The sequence below is a fragment of the Ischnura elegans genome, chromosome 11 (assembly GCF_921293095.1).
Source record: "Ischnura elegans chromosome 11, ioIscEleg1.1, whole genome shotgun sequence".
Lineage (NCBI taxonomy): Eukaryota > Metazoa > Arthropoda > Insecta > Odonata > Coenagrionidae > Ischnura > Ischnura elegans.
Genome location: NC_060256.1, coordinates 59,676,153 through 59,692,919, shown reverse-complemented (window position 1 = coordinate 59,692,919; position 16,767 = coordinate 59,676,153). Strand labels below are relative to the sequence as shown.

General features: G+C 38.6%; 1 protein-coding gene across 1 annotated transcript in view; it reads left to right on the top strand.

Annotated features, from left to right (window-relative positions):
• Positions 1-13,063: 13,063 nt before the first annotated feature.
• Positions 13,064-16,767, top strand: part of LOC124167787 — a 151,414-nt gene continuing 147,710 nt past the window's right edge. The window contains exon 1 of the mRNA XM_046545807.1: positions 13,064-14,729. Coding sequence (XP_046401763.1) covers positions 14,527-14,729 — 203 coding nt within the window. The 5' untranslated portion in view covers positions 13,064-14,526. The remainder of the gene's footprint in view (positions 14,730-16,767) is intronic.

Sequence of the window (16,767 nt, the reverse complement as noted above, 5' to 3'; positions counted from 1 at the left end):
TAATGTGCTGCCCAAATAGTTTAAATAGTTAAAAAGTCCGCGTCCATCTAATTAGATGTGACGCTTGAAGTTCCTTGCTAATAATATTTTACAAAATTTTATAAATGTGTTCTTCCTGCAATTAACTTTAATGCCATATCGTTCGCACCGTTCACCTTTTTTTTTAAAACATCAAACCACTTAAACTTATAAAAGAGAAGAGCTCGGAAATTTTCAATACGCTTAACTACAAGATAACTGGCTTAAATGGCAGACACAATCGACTGGAATTATGAATAACATAAAAGAAGAATTTTGGAGGAAGTGTGAAGAAAGTAAAAGGATTGAATGATGAAAATAAGGGGGAATCAAATGCTTGGAAATTGATTGACGCCGTGTTTGAGAAGGTTGTGCGAGCGGACTGTAATATTATCTATGAAGTTCGCGTATTACATACTGAATATTTCACCCCCTGCCAAACACCACGGTGGCTTGAAGGATAATAGTATGATAGGGCCGTAGTCAATCTTTTTTGAAGAGTTTTAGGCACTCCACTCGACCGTTCCTATTCCGTGACGTTTCCAATGAAAATTTTTTTTATTAGGAGGAGAGCAAATCGTGGACAAATTTTACAATAGATAATATTAAAATTGAATACGATCCTCAAGTTTTGAACTAATAGTACATCACTGGGAAAAATAAAGAATACGACGTGTCGACATGGCTTCTTAACCCCCTTTAAATATACTCCGTTAACGATACCTACTCTTTAGTACGTAAAAATGCAAAACCCTACAAATATTAATTTTCACATTACAACATTCTTTATATCTAGTCTGCTTCACCAAGTTGCATTTCTAAATTCGAACAATAGCCTAGAACAATCCATTTCAAAAATAGGATGGCAAATAGTGATCTTGAAAAGATCAAATAGAATGCTTACACTCTTCCACTTCCTAAATGCGTGCTCTTCCAAGGAGACCGGTTGCCCATCTACAATTTAATGGCATCAGGGTCGTACCCTGATATTAACTTTGGTTGGACTTATGCAAAAGGAGAGACACGAGAAAACCGCGACAGAATTAAATGCAAGCACTCGTTCACACGAAGTGCAACCTTCCTCAAAAAAAATTGTATTTCCAAGGTCTCTACGTTATCGCGTACTGAACTTAACAATTAGGTACCGCTCAATTCGCTGCTAAGGAGTGAGATTCAGATGAAGCATATAGTAGATGCCCTCTATTTAGGATACGGTTTCTCTAAACCAAGAGTCGGTCGTCTTGCTATGCCTTCGTGCCGTATGGTTCAATTGACAATGTTGCATTGTATTCTAGTATTTTCCCGAGATAGGTAAACTTAGTTATTGCATCTTCTCCTTAAGAATATATCCTTTATGATTCAGAGGTCCTCTCTTCAAACCCTCCAAGATTATGTTAAATCTCTCTTTAAGATTCGGCGAGTCTTGCTTTTACCGTCACCTGTTTTCAGTTTCCGTTATCACTAAATCAAAATACTCATATGTTTCATCTCACTTTTAGCCAGAAATGCTTTTCGCCTGCATTCTGAGCCGGAAAGAGTCCCTTGGGAATTCCCACAGAAGAGCTAATATGTTTTTGGGGAATCCCTGTCAAGGAATTGGCCCTCCCTTCACCATTCTTTAACTTGCTGTGCTTCCAAGGCCACGTTTGAAGAGAAAGAATGCATTTAAAGCTCCTTAGGGAAAGGGCTTTAAGGTAAGGCATTATATGCTTCGCCTCACTCTACGCGCACGTTGATTTACTATAGTAATAGCCCTCTCCAGTTGTCGCACTATGACTTTCTAAGGTTATGGTAGTCCCAAGACGGGAGGCGCAGAGATAATCCCTTGTACTCCGCTGCTTTACAATCAAGGTTATGGTCGGGAGTGTGAATGAAACAGCAGTGGTCGTTTAACGAGGGAAGTGGCCGTTTTCGGGAAAACAAGTGGTCAGTTGACTTTAAAATCGGCGAAGGTGGTTTTCAAATACGACAGTAGCATCAGTTCGGGAGGTTACTGATCAGGGAAGGAAGAGGTTTCTCAATTGAGTTATTGCTACACTTTGCTTTATGAGAGGCGTGTCAAACTTATTCAATTATATTTCTTTCTAATATAACTGGTATGGTCTTCGCTGGTCGCATCGCACGTAATAGTTTTCTCATATTATATTTCAGTGTGAGAACACAGCAATTTTATTTGGATGATTAAAGCACACCTTAAACCATATTATTGTATCCAAGTGGATTATTTTTCATCATACGAAAGTGCGTAAGTTATTTTATTCGTACGGTCTGCGAACAACTAGCCGTGGGACGAATGCGTGCCGTCAGTCTGACATGAAAACGGCTCTTCGTGTAAGTGTACGAATACTGATAACACTAATTCCAAATAAAATCATCGAAAATCGAGTTCATGGGAACTTAGGATTTTTAAGAATTCCTGTTTGCTGAAAAATGAAAAATTATCTGAGTTAGGTTTCATGCGAGTTGGTACCATTCGATTTGGAAACTACATAAATCTATATGAGTTTACATGTGATGGGTGGCATTTTTTGCGATAATTTCTCGCGTTTCCTAGGGAAAGTATGACTGAATAAATCAATACAGTCCCATTTCCCTCTTCATTGATGACATTTACTCTTCATTGATTACATTTCTCTTTACGTTCGTATTTTTTTCCAAGGCTTTATTGCTTCTATAAAAATATTTGTAATCTTCTTGGTCACTTAATCATCTACGTGAAACGGCTTTTTTTTTAGAGTCAACAGTTATTTTGATTGCACACGTAACTCATGTAGCACTTATGTTTAACATTAATATTCCCATTGATAAAGTGGCATATTTATAAGTAAATTCAATTATCAGTTATAATGAGATTTATTCATGTTTAATTGATGCTAATCGTTTAAGATTCTAGTCTTGAATCTCTTGTCTTCAGTAACATTTTGCGCTACTTTTTGCTAAATTTATCTACCATTTTTTGCCTTCATGGGCTGAAAAAGTCAATATTCAATGGGTTCTGTACGTAGCATATTTTAACTTAAGCCAAATATGAAATATTTCCTTCGCTGTTAACCGATCTATTCCCTAAGGATACCAACTTCGATCAACTTTTGGGCGTGCACGTTTAAAAAATCCTCCTTGGATCTTGTTCGAAACGACATCCATAGGTTGTTAAAATTGGAGTGGTATTGAAACGAAATTATAGCATGGGGATTATTTGTTTGGTTATTTTTTATGGCTGCTAATTCGTTTTGAATAGTCTCATCCTCCATGATTATCAGAAATCTTTTTTTTTCTTCAACATGCATGAACCAGTCGTCTGGATAAAATGGCTCATAAATCGTTAAACATAAAAAAACTGACCGCGTTCCATCCCGATTCCTTGTCGAGGGACATTATTCTGAAAAGCGACCAATCTGACCTCATAAAAGCCGAGTCGAATTGCGACACGTGGACGCGAGAATATTTCATGTGTGCCATACGGGTCGCTGTTTTTTTTAGGGCTGGAACAAGTGTATTAGAGATTGCATCCAGTTCACTTTCTCCGCCGTGTGTGCGGGCAGTGCGTCCATGTTTCGACAATAGAAGAAGGCCGATATGCGCGATTTATTTTCGTTTATTAATTTAAGCCATTAAAAAATAATTAAGAATTATTTTTTTCTTCGCGCTCTTCCATTTCTTTCGTAGAAAATCATGGAGGTTCTGGAGAAGCAAAATGTTATTCATTTTCATGAAAACTTCCTTTGATTGAAGTACCTAACAAGCGTTAAGAAATAGTGTTCAACTCAATTTTTTGGATAATACATTAAATAATACGTTAAATATGAAGATTACGACTAGAACTAGGAACGTATCAGGATTCCAGTCCCTCCACCCCCTGAAACGAGGAAAATAATGACAAAATTAAATACCGTAGTCTGAATTACTTTAATGAATCATGCACATGGGCATGGCGTTGGCATGAAGTTATCTATCATTAATCTATCATAGACTTGCCGGCCTCGGTAGCAGCGGGGTAACGTACTGCCTTTCCTATCCTAAGGTAGCGAGTTTGTATCTTGACTGGGTGGAATAACCGTCCTCAAGGGTATTGCTGTACGTGCTTGCCTAACTAGTTTATTGGTAGAAAGTGTTAAGGCCGTTTTACACGGGGCATGTAATAGTACAATCTGATATGGGTGCGACAGTGCAGTCGAAATTGCATCGTGTAAAGCGGTGAATTGCTGGAAAGTATGCGAGAATGGATCGGCGTGAGATGGCAAAATAGGCCGTTCTAATTTCGTTCGTGCATTCGCACAATTGCACGTCATAATGAGCAATTAATGCAGCTCTGCGCAACCTGCGCTTTTACGTGCTCCGTGAATAAAGGCCTTTAGAAAGACCTGTATTCGCTTATTAATGAGGACGATATTATTAATAATACTCATTATTATTAGAATAAATATCAATGAAATGGCGGGGTCCGAGAGGGCTACTTCCTCTCCCTCCAAAATGAGGATCTATATTCGCCACTGGTTTGAAGATTCCCAAAACTGATTTGAGTAATGCAACTTGATTAAAAATATACCGGAAAATCTCCACATACTTTCGTAGTTCGTCCCAAAAAAATGCTGCAACTGAAGTGAAGACATCTTGGTTGAATGAAAATTGCCAGCGCAGTTGAGTCAAATCGCAAGAACTTGGTGAATCGAGGTATATATCAATCAGTTAAAGTGCGTGCTTTGTGGCTTTAACTTACTTGCTAATATCGATGAAGTCCACATCTACATGATACCCTACGATACGCCTCTAGTGTGTTTGGCAGGAGGTGATCTTACTTACCAGCGTGCAAAAAATCCCCACATAAGCATAACACGGTCATAAAAAACATTCATAATAAGAAAAACAATGCGTGCACATTCGTGCAGGTGGTGTGAACTCCCACCAAGAGTGCATTGCTCCAAGGAACCCTAGACCACCACACGTTGGCACTTACGGAGAAAGCCGAAACTTGCCAACGGTTGGTAACTAATACAGTAGGTATGCAAGGTTAAAACAATGCAAAGTTGTTATCGCGAAGAATAACCGGTCTAATCATGTTCAAAACTGATAAGGGGAAGAAGAAAATTACAGAGTAAATGATGTGAGAACAAAAAATATACCAATGGAAAAAGAAACTAACGCGATAATAATTATAATAATTGTTTATTCTTATGGGTGTTAACCCATTGTACAAAGATAGTGTTACATAAATAAGCATATAGACATAGTGTTACATAATTAAGTATACATAAGAAGCATATAAACATTAATAAGCATAAAGTCACTGTAAATAAAGTCATTACTACAGTCATAAAGTTATTAATAAGCATAAAGTAAGCATAAGTCACATAAGTAAGCAGTACTTTTAAAATGATAGTTGGGGAATGGAGGAAGAGAATGTATTTTTGGATGAATGAAGGAAGCTTATTTATGCTCTTGATTTTCTCACTGGAGCAAATACATATAACAATTTCTGCTGGGATAATAAAAAATATACATAACCGGTGCAAATTTATGGGCAACAAAAATCAAATATATATTACTCCGAATCAAAATTACACTATCTCCATAGTGAGAACTTTCAGTAATAGATAATCATGAGGAAGAGAAAAATCAGATAAAAATTTCCCGGATGTAATGTAATTACATATTATCATAACATAAATTTAATTTATTGACATAGGGCCTAACTAAGGTGAAATTTAAATAGTTTTTCATTTAACGTAGAAGGAGAAGAGGATTTTTCATTGATAAAAACTGGGAAATTCAGATTTAAAACATTTAGTAACAGGATCTCTTTGAAAATAAAAGAGAAAGAGGATTTTTAAATTGATAACGACAGGGAATTCCGGAGTTAAAAATGTAAGTATTTGCCTGGGGTATGGGAAATACGAGGCCAGTTCTAGCGGTTCCAGAATCAGAGACTGATTTCGGTTTGAACATGGACAAAAGATACGCAGGATATTCAGTCTCAAAGAGGGTGAAAAAAATGAACCAAGTAAATATTTCCTTCGAGAGGTTAGATCGCATGGTTGCGGCGGAAAAACCACCAGGACATGGCGCCTGGTCGGGAAACCTCTTTGAGTATGTTTGATGGACAGGCGATCGTTAGTCGTAACAAGGTTTACTTTAGATGTTCGCCGGGAGAGCCGCGATCAAACAGTTTTCTCCATCTGGGCGTGCATGCTGATATTCACTTGTTTCGCCTGAGGTGAGTGGGGTGAGTGCTTGACCAATCCGCTTTTTATACATGCGCTCTCAATCTCTATTTTCTCAAAGGTCCAGAGTTATGCCTTGCACCTGTCGGTATGACAGCAACTTACGAATGCTGGCGGAGAAAAAAAAAACATGTGAAGGATTACAAAGTGAATTAGAGCGAATCCTAGGAGACGTTTTCGACGAACACTGTCTCTACTTTCGTCAGTTGAATACGTACCCTTGATTGGCAACAGAAACCGATTAATCTGCTCATTTGTTGTTTTTTTTCTTAGCTGGTTAAGCAGTTCGGCCCTCATTATCGGATATCTTGGGAATATTTGTGCTTTAAACTATAGTATTTACTGCTTTATTAACATTGGGTTTTTATTAGACATTTTATAAGAACTTCTATTTCTATCTATACCAATATGTTTAGAACTTACATGTATTTAGCTCCGTAGAGTTGAAGTAAATTAGACCACCATGCTTGCAGTTAAGTTATTGATTTCCTTTTAATTAAATTTATTCCTAATTCTGAAGAATACCAGCAGTTTTCAGCTAAACCGTTTCTGTGGGAATATTGAATGATGGTGAGTCTGATCGGACAGAATAACGATTTTTGTTTGAAACACAATATCGCCGCATGGTTGGTGTCTAATGGATGATTCGATAATTCTTATTTGTGTGTGACAGCGTATTATGATGGAACCAAGGTTGTGATAATTCCAATGTACATGAATTGAAGGGGTGAGAGGTCAAGGAATACAAGAGTTTTTTTCTAAATAGGGTTAGGAACAGAAATTGATTGATGAAATATGCAAAAATTTGATGTTAAAGGGATACAAGTGAGTCTATGTTCTGTGCTGACATAGAGTGACACGTAGAATTTTAAATTATATTTAAAACTTTTTTCCAACAACTCCAAACTACTTTTACTTTGAATATTTTTTTTCTGAAAACATGAAAACATCACTTGTACCCCTTGACCTCTCATCCCCTCAATTTCCGATGAATATTCCTAGCCCTTTCGAGACGGTGAAGTTCTCGCCTTAAGCTCGTATGACACTTCCCAATTTATTGGGCAATCTATTGGATATTGGACTGTGGTCCAACTGACACACAAAAATTTCTAATCCAATATCCTTTTCACCATATTGGACACAATTTATTGCCCAATTTGGAATTTAGAGCAGGTTCTATTTTCTCGCGGCCAATCTCCAATCAGGAGTCAGTTTTGTTGACTCCTAGTGGCCAAAACAAGAAGCTCTTTGCAAAACATTAGGTTTGGCGGTAAAACATTGTTTTTTTTCCGAAAATTCGCTAGAAGTTTCTATAATGTGGACGAAAGATGTTGTTTCACAATTTATTGAAGCGTACCATTCACACGAATGCTTATACAACGTAAAATCATCTAAATACAGTGGCGTTCTCTAGCGGGACATTAGAATACTATTGTGGCCAATATTGGTGCAAATATTAATGCGCGTCGTACGGTAGGTACGTAACGCCCAATATTTCAAACAAAATTGCGTGCCGATTCTTTGGCCAATAAATTGGAAAGTGTCACGCGGGATTTAGCGTGACTGCTGTACTGAGTCCAGAGATATTCTTCCGTCCTCTCTGTACGGAGCATTTTTGCAGGACATTCGTGAAGATGGGTGTCGCGGATAAACACACACCCTCAGGACTAACCTTTTTCGATCCTTCCCAGCGGGGACTCCGCATTATCTCGGACTCCGAGGGTAGTTGGGCTCCTTCCTTTCGTGGTTTCAAACAATAGCAGCGGCATAGGGTCGCGGTCAATCATGTTTTGTTCATGTGAATTAGTTATAAGGATGATATCTGGTGATTTTTCCGGGTATTCTTCCGCGCTTATCCATTTTGTAGGACAATATTTCGCCAACGTTCCAGTTGGCTTCCTCAGGTCCACTGAGGTGACCTGAGGAAGGTCCATCTTCAGTGGACCTGAGGAAGCTAACTGGAACATTGGCGAAATATTGTCCAACAAAATGGATAAACGCGGAAGAATACCCGGAAAATTCACCAGATATCATCATAATCTCCGCGGAAGCCTAGTTGGAAACTTAAGTTATAAGGATAATTGTTGCTTGAACGTAAATTGCAGACTTCGAATTGAATTCCTCATTTTATTCTGTAAATTGTCTAACTAAGCTCTGACGTCAATATTAACGCATTTAATACAGCAACAATTTCCATGTTGATGTTTATACTGAAATCGAGATACGAGTTCATATTTATCGTAGAATTTCGTTTACAAGTTGTAAACACTGCTCAAAAGACAAATAATTCAATTCTTAGTTTATATTTTTTTAGAAAGGAACAAATATTTATTTCGCAATATGACTGGATAAACAATTGTATGACCGCGGTCCCTTGCCGCTAAGAGGGTTAATATAAGACGAGGGGTCCGGGTACCTGCTCCCGGATTTCAAGGGTAAGGCCTAAGCAACCTTAACCCCGCAGTGTTGGGTCCCGAAACAAAGACGTGGCACACCCGCAACCGTCATAAAGGGGGGAGAGCTAGGAAACGTGTACATTCGGCATTCGTTCACCTGCGTAGGAAAATTTCCGACGAAAATATACGGCTTTCGTCTCCCGGGTCATAAAACGTCCAGACGCATATTTACATCTTTAGTAGGGAAAAGGCTAGTTATGAATCCACTTGTAGTTACTTGTAATTGCAGTAGGTATGTTATTGATAAAGGTCAAGGAACGCAAATTATCTACTCCTTTTACCATTAGTTGCAGTCGTAATGCTAGCATCAAACCGCCGAAGGAATATAATACTCCCAATTAAAGCTCACACAGACCAGGGAGCTTCTCGAAAAAAAAGACTTGCGAAATATTCTTATTTGGTGGTCCCATTCCCGTTGTTATGATAAAATTCTCAGAATTGTATTGAGCTTCCCAATTAATATTTTCGATGCAACTGGGGCAGATGTCAGTTTGATTCAAACTGTAGACATTTAGATCCGGTTTCACCTTCAAGATTCATATTTGATCGGCATGGCCCCAGTTTTCTTCAATTCGGTCAACATTATTACCTTGGGATTCTGGAATGAATTTCACCGGTTTACTTTCGTTAAAACTTTCATTATATTTTTTTCTCGCGAGTAATTCGTTGAAATAATTTATCATGGCTCCTTAGGAAAGGAGGATTATTGTATGTAACAACGTTAAAGGATGGATATTAGTCCTCCAAAGTTATCTTTCTATTAATTTAAAAGTGAAAAAGAAAAATGCATGATACCAGACTTCATTTTGCCCGCTTTATTTGGTAGCAGATTTGGAGGATGAATTGTACTTGAAATGTTATGTGAAATTTAGGTGCTCCGTCATAAATTATGATTTTCGAAATATGATTCCCTTACCTCGTCACTTACGACCTTTTGGTTAACTCGTACATTATAATGTACTGGAAAATGTATTAACGTTGTTCTTTTTTTTAAAGCATTAATTTCAAATTGAAAACGATTTTTGCGAGGAAATCCTCCGAAAGTGGTCACTCCTTAAAATTTTCATAGTAATGAGATAGCGGCTAAAAAAATGGCTTAGCTCTTAAGTATCTGGATCTATTGCTCTAGGAGTCCTTATAACCAAGCATCTTTTGTGGAAACCTTCTTCACCCAGAAAATAACGTTGAATAATTAATCGATTTAACTCGTGTCTCGCTCCAATTTTTTCCCATTTCTGGCGAAAAAAACTTATCGCTATCGCTCTCTTTGCCCAGTGAAGACCCATTTCTATGACTGGTTAATTGTGTTTTAATTTCAATCATCTGGACTTGCTATTTTGATGAATCTATCAATAAGCCCGGGTAGTTAAACTAAATTGGAGAACGATATGTTTTACTTTATTTTTTTGCATAAAATTTTGTATATTCATCCGATTTATTTCAATGCGAATTGCTTCTAGTTATAAGTTTAATATGAAATTGTGTCTGAGGAATTTTTAAACATAGTTCATGGTATGTCTTGTTATTTTATTGGAGCTTAATGAATTAATTGAATAGTGTAAAGACATTATTGTTTTACGCTAATCACGTCACCTTTAAAATATGCCACAATTCAGTCCCGTAGTTCATGCAGGATATCAGGCGAATATAAAAAAAGTGATGAGGCACTGAATATCTTTCGTGAAGTTTATGAGCATAACCCATATGTCATTGAAGGGCAGGAGATCTTAGCATGGCAAAGTCTACATTGGGAAAATTATTTTGTCACCTACTAAATTTATCGTACACATTTCAACAATCGAATCTCGCTTATAATTTTGCACACATTAAACCCTAAAAGAAATGGTCTACTTAGCATTAGTAAGCACTATTATTTCTATTACGATCGTAAATGGAACTGTTACGGATTTTATTCTCGGAGAATGGTTGTTCTGAGGATTCACCAGCCGTGTTTACTTGTTTACTTCACGAAGTTACCCACTACTGTTCTCGTAAAAAAAACTCAAAAGATGAAAAATCGTGTGCTGACCTAAACAAGAATTTTCATGCCCCGCGCCATGTGGATTACGGATTTTTACTGTACAGAATTCCTATCTTACTTTCTCAATGTTTGCACGTGTGTCTCCGTAAAGATTGCCGTGTACGTACGATGCATATTAATGGCTTGTCCGCGTTTTATCCCAAAGTTTGTATTTGTTAGTTTTTTATGCTTATCTTTCGCCAAAAGGACTATGAAGCAATGGTCACCTGACTGTGGCATGACATATCAGGCATATCGCGTAACTTCTAGCTCCTCTCTATGATCAATTACGGAAACATGTCACCCTTGGTAACTATATTGGTTCAAGAACACGTTACTCAATCCTTGTTTCTTGGTTCGAATCTGAATAAAGGTGGTAATTTTTTTCCTTGAGATACAACCTAGGAAAAAGATTTTCACTTTCTTCCAGAAAATCTTTGAACGAAATCTACTGATTTTTATTTTTGAATCGATCGATTACTGACGTATCCGTCAAAACTACTAAATTTAACTCTGTGCTTAGTAATTTTTAATATCCAAAAGGCATTCAAAAATATTTAACAATACAAAGTATAGTTTACATTATAATAGAAGACAAGGTTGAAAATTTTTAATTTATAAATTTTCTAATTTAATAGCAGTGAGAGAAAAGCGAAAAAAATATATATGTGAATGAAATATATCTCAATTATTTTGCATGTGCTTCACTTCGTAATAGAATTATTATATCCCAATTGAATGTATACGCATAATATTATAATCCCAAATATAACGCATATCATTTAAGTCTTAATAGGACCTTAAACACAGATTTTTCTATTGATGAAGGTAGTTAGTTTAACAACTTGGGAACTGCATATTCTAAAGTTATCTTACCGCAGGAATTGTTGTATTTTATGATAATGATGGTCAATAAATGGTGATTGCCCTACGTGGTTATTTTACTGAGTATGCTTGTTTTCATTTGTGCATGGTAAACGTTTAAAGGATTGTTTTTAGCTTATTGTGATGTGCGCGTGGATGAGTTTTATACCGTGCCCCGCGTTTTGAGTCGTCAGAAAGGTACCACACAAGTTCAAATGTATACCTATCCCCTGTTATCAGTGGCGCGTGACGCTTTAGTTTTAGGTGAAACGTCTCCTGTCATCTGGGATAAACAGTTGTAAAATTTTTGGGGTTGGTTTAGAAATATTACATCTCTGGACCATGTCAATGTCGCGTATTAATGACATTATGAAACGAAGTTCCGAACAATACCGAATACAACAATTCCGAACGATTCATTATTAATTGTAGCAGAAATTTTTATATGGCTATAATACGGAAGGCATACAATTTTCCCTCGCTCAAATTTGGCCAAAAAAAAAGTATTGCAGAAAATGATTTTATCATATTTTAATGCGAAAATTTTATACTCCTAGTCTTTATGTGTAAGAAATCACTTTTCTCTGTTTTGATTGGAATCGCGGTAATAAAGCCGAGGAAATCCTAGAAATATGAATTTTTACCAGTGAAATTTATGTTGTGTTCAAGCTGAAGTGTTATTTTATTTGAAAAGGATTTTCCGTTGCTGATGCCTTGCTTTAATTACTGTATTAAGAATAAGCTTTCAGAGTTAGCTCATACCGTTAGATGATTATCTCCTTCCCATTAAAGTACATAGTAGAGCGCGAGAAGAAGTAAAACAGGAATAGCTTTGTTGCTTCGATTAGAACTAATTTTCTTAAGAAATTCACAAATAATAATAATCGACGAATATGAGAATCTTAACGACCTCATTCGGTATTCAATTATGTAGGGATAACTTTAAATCTTTAACAAAATAACCATGCCTTTAGTTAAATGATACGTAGCTAATTAATTTCCTAAGTTCATGGAAAAAATAGAACATAATAAATGATAAAACAAGGGTCTCAAAGGAACGCAGGGCATTGTTTTTCTGTCGCTTTCTCTCTTTCCCCGGGACGTAGGAATATCAGTGGAAGATTTTTTCAGATGAAAATTGCATTATACCAGTTAAAGTTAACGTTAGTCATATTGAAAAAGGAACGAAGCGCATTGATCCTTGATGAATTAGATTAAAGCCTACCTTAAATCAATCTTAACGATCCAGTGGCGGATTTTTTTGTCAGCGGCGATAATTTATTCGAAAAATGAGAGCGAATGGGGTTGGGAAATACCGATTAATGTTCCCGCGAGAGGCTCTTAATGGAGGGGAAGTGTAGAGGAGTTGGGAGGGGAAGGTGGGGTTAGGAGGAGGAGGGGGGCACGTGACAGCCCACCTGTTGCGGGAGGAGGTGAGGTGACCCAGTCGCCGCAGCCGACGTTCCTTTCAGTCTGCCGCGGTCGGCCGCAGATCGATCGTCACCCGTCGTACTACCGTCACTCGACGTACCGCCGTCAGAGGCGCTGCCGACGCCGACCGCGCTCACATCACGTTCCCGGCCGGCGGAGGGCTTTCGGCCCGCATTGTCAGTCAATCCGTCCGCGGGCTAGCGTCTCCGCGATACGGCCGCCTTTCCAATACAAACTCGGCCAGCGATTTTTTGCTCACCGCGGACTCGTAACTGGAGCAGGCGGGCGCGGTGAAAACCCAGGTCTCTCCGCGGCTTTTCCCCCTTTTGAGAGAGCTAAAAACTTTTCCGAAGTCGGACCAAGAAGCAGGAAGAAGAAGGGCTGTCTTCTTGAGTTTTTGTGTGAGTCTACGGAGGAGAATTTTGCATTTCACTCATCGCGGTTACATTAAAAGTCCTTCGAGGAGAAATTTTCTCCCTCAATCAGGGAACTAAAGTCACCTCATCGGCGAGCAAGTTTGCCAATACCGCAGGTGCCTACCAGTTAAAAATTCGGACCGAGTGTTGTTGAGTGAAGGAGAGAATCCACAAAATTATCTTCAAAATATAACATTACCTTTTATCCTTGTTGAGCTCAATCAAGTGATTTCATCCTTTAAGAATCTCTTCGCTTTCTTGGAGTGCTACGAAGGTTCTTGTGCCTCATTCCTTTTCCAGTGACGTACGAAAAGTGTGTGAGCCTGAATTCCAGCTACCTCATTCCTAAGTGTGGTCCTAAAGTCTACCAGCGGGCGGCCACCGACCCCTCCGCTAATCCCCTTGGTACGTAGGAGACCCACCCCATCGGGGAACCACCTCAGGGCTCGTGCTGCCGGGAAGGAAAGGGAAGGAGCAACCTAGGCACCGCTGCTCACACGATCCCAACCGCGACTTCACCGAATACGAATAGAAGCTGCCAATGCGGTGCTATTGTTTTGTGTAAACAAGCTGGGGGCATTCCTCGCGCCCGCTTTCCGTGGATCGTCCAGCCGGTCGCTGTTCCACTGCCCGTAAAAAGAATCCATCGGTCGAGAGTTGCACTTTCGACACCTGACTGCCAAGGGCACCCGGAGAGGGGAGTTCATTCCGTCTACTGGCCTGTCCGTCTTCATCTGAGTGTGTGTGTATACGAGCTCCCTTCCCGATTGTGAGCTTCTACGGGCTTCTTTACTCTCCCGTTAGCCCGGAACTCTCTCTCTACCCCTTCCACACATCCCATAATCCCCTTCCCGCTTCCTCCCACCCTTTACGGCTCAAGCCCGGCAGCGAACTCAGCTCATTCTCCCGTTGAAGTCTCCGGATCGGGCGTTGAAGTCTCTTCCCGTGGATGCTCGATAGCCATGCGACAGGTGATCCGTCGCGCCTTCTTCTGCCCTCGCGGTTGACGGGGCAAGGGAAGCGGGCTTCTGTAAGGACGTGCGTACCCCGGAGGAGGTGATACCCGAGTCCTCAGCCAGGTGATACAGTCGTGTGCGTGTAAGATGGTGCAACTCGCGGCGAGCTGGCGCTCCGCCGTCAACTGGTGGCGGAAGCTGTCGTGGAGGTCGTTGAGGTTCCCAATCCTCTTCCTCGTGTCCGTGGCCCTACTCATCATCATGTACCGGCTTCGATCGGACCGTATTGACCAAGAGGAGGCGGAGAAGGCGCTTCTAGAGACCAAGACTTACGTCATCGAGTCTGTCAGGTGGGCGCCATTATATTTGTCATTGTTTGTCGTCTGTATTCTCGGTCCCTGAAAGTGCTTCCGTATTGTCCAATATAACCTGGTGTTATCTTCGTCCGTCTGAGTAGCGCACTGCTCTTACTCACCATTGTTTGTTTATTGAGATAAAGGCAACGGAGTGGGTCAACAGTGAGTAAATCATAGTTTCACTTTCTAGCTCGAAGCTCTTTGAGAAGAATCAGTACTCCAACTCATTCATTGGCTTCCAGTAGTACTCACTGTATGTGCCAATCGTTTTCGTTGTTCGATGCAGATCATTAACAGAATACTGAAGCGACCCTAGCAATCCGAAAAACCTTTGGCCGCATGCGAACTTCTCTTGCTTAGCTTTAAGTTCTCGTTGTATTTCCTTTCTTTTGAATTGACCCATAAATGTGCGCATCATAAATTTCTGCGATTAACTCATTTTTCTCTATAGCGAATAACCACTGAAACTTATTATTCAATTTTAAGTTGCTATAGCCCCGTGATATTTAGGTGCGTTATTTTTCGGGAGTTCTTCGAAAGATCTTTTCTTTGTCGCGAAAAGCGTTATATTACGGTGAATACGCAGGTGATTGCTTAAATACCGCTCGTATTTAGTGGTTTAATAGCTACCTAGCCGTGCCACCCGCGATATTTCTGGCAGTTAGTGCTTCCTCCTCGAAGTTGTAGCACATTTAGGAAAACTCATCCTAGATTACTTTCTATAAATCGTAATGACATGTAAAATAAAACTCGGCAAAAGCTGGATAACCCGCTTACATTTCTGATAAGCATTTGATAGACGTGTTTTACCTGTCAAGCAAGTTAGAGGGTGCCGAATTTTGCATCCTGTCATCTTATTTATATTGTTTTTTATCCCAGTTTTTTTAAGCCACTGCATTTTAAAATCACGCGATGTATTAACACATATATTATTCATCAAAGGACTGTAAATTTGACGTAATAGGTGACTAGAGAATTTCCCATGATGTTTGTTATAGTTATCTTCTGCTCTGTCGCTGTTTCATGTATTTCTTTCAATGCGCATATTGCAAACTGCAAATCTCCAGAGAATGATTTTATTTATGGTTTACCTAACTAGTATTAAGTTATTAGTTTGTTTAACACTTAATTAATACATTTGATTTACAATAGAGTAACAATCTATACAAAAGCATTTGTCGGATTGTATAGAATGACTTCGATCATTTGAAGATGAATATCAGAAAGGTTTATATTCCTATGTATTATATTTTCTTGCAGAATAAGACTGAGAAACTTTTAGCAACGTATTAAGGCCAAAATATTGTCTTTTGGGCAAGGAAAAGGAACGAAAATTATATTTTTATTTGAATATTTGTATTAAATAGACTTAATTTCACGGGTAGAAATTATGCGTAGATTAACCCTTTGTGAGAAAGGTGAAGAGCGAGATCAGATGTAGCGTTTTATGCAGAACTTATTGTATCTCCATGATTGTATCTGCCCATTGACTTCTGTTCGTTTTTTGCCGGTGAAATATATCAGAAATATTTAAAGAGGGAGTGTTTCAGAATTTTTGGAGGGAATTTTTGTTTACTTTGCGGTAAAATGAGGAATAAAAATTTGGTGGGGTGAAAGTATGGAATGTAATTTTTAAAAGTAAACATCAAATGTTTGAACGAAATAACTCCCAATGGCGCTTATTGGGTTTCTTATAATGATACTAAATATTTAAGTTTTTACTAAACAACCTTGTAATAAACCTGGAATTTTGCCAAAATGCTTACTGAACACAAATAAGACTTTTATCTACTCAATTATAGGAACACATTATTGTCTATTAACAAGTTAATGTTGTTGTTTCTTGATTTTATTATTTTTTTGGAGTAATTTAGGTTCAGAAAAAGTTGGAAGTACACCTCTTAGTAATACCATGCTCCTTTGGAGGTTCATCTAGAATATTATTTGTTTTAAGAGGCAATAGTTATGTCTAAGATATTGTATTACAAAAATCAAACGTATTGAGATGGAGAAAAAGCATACTATGCCTAAC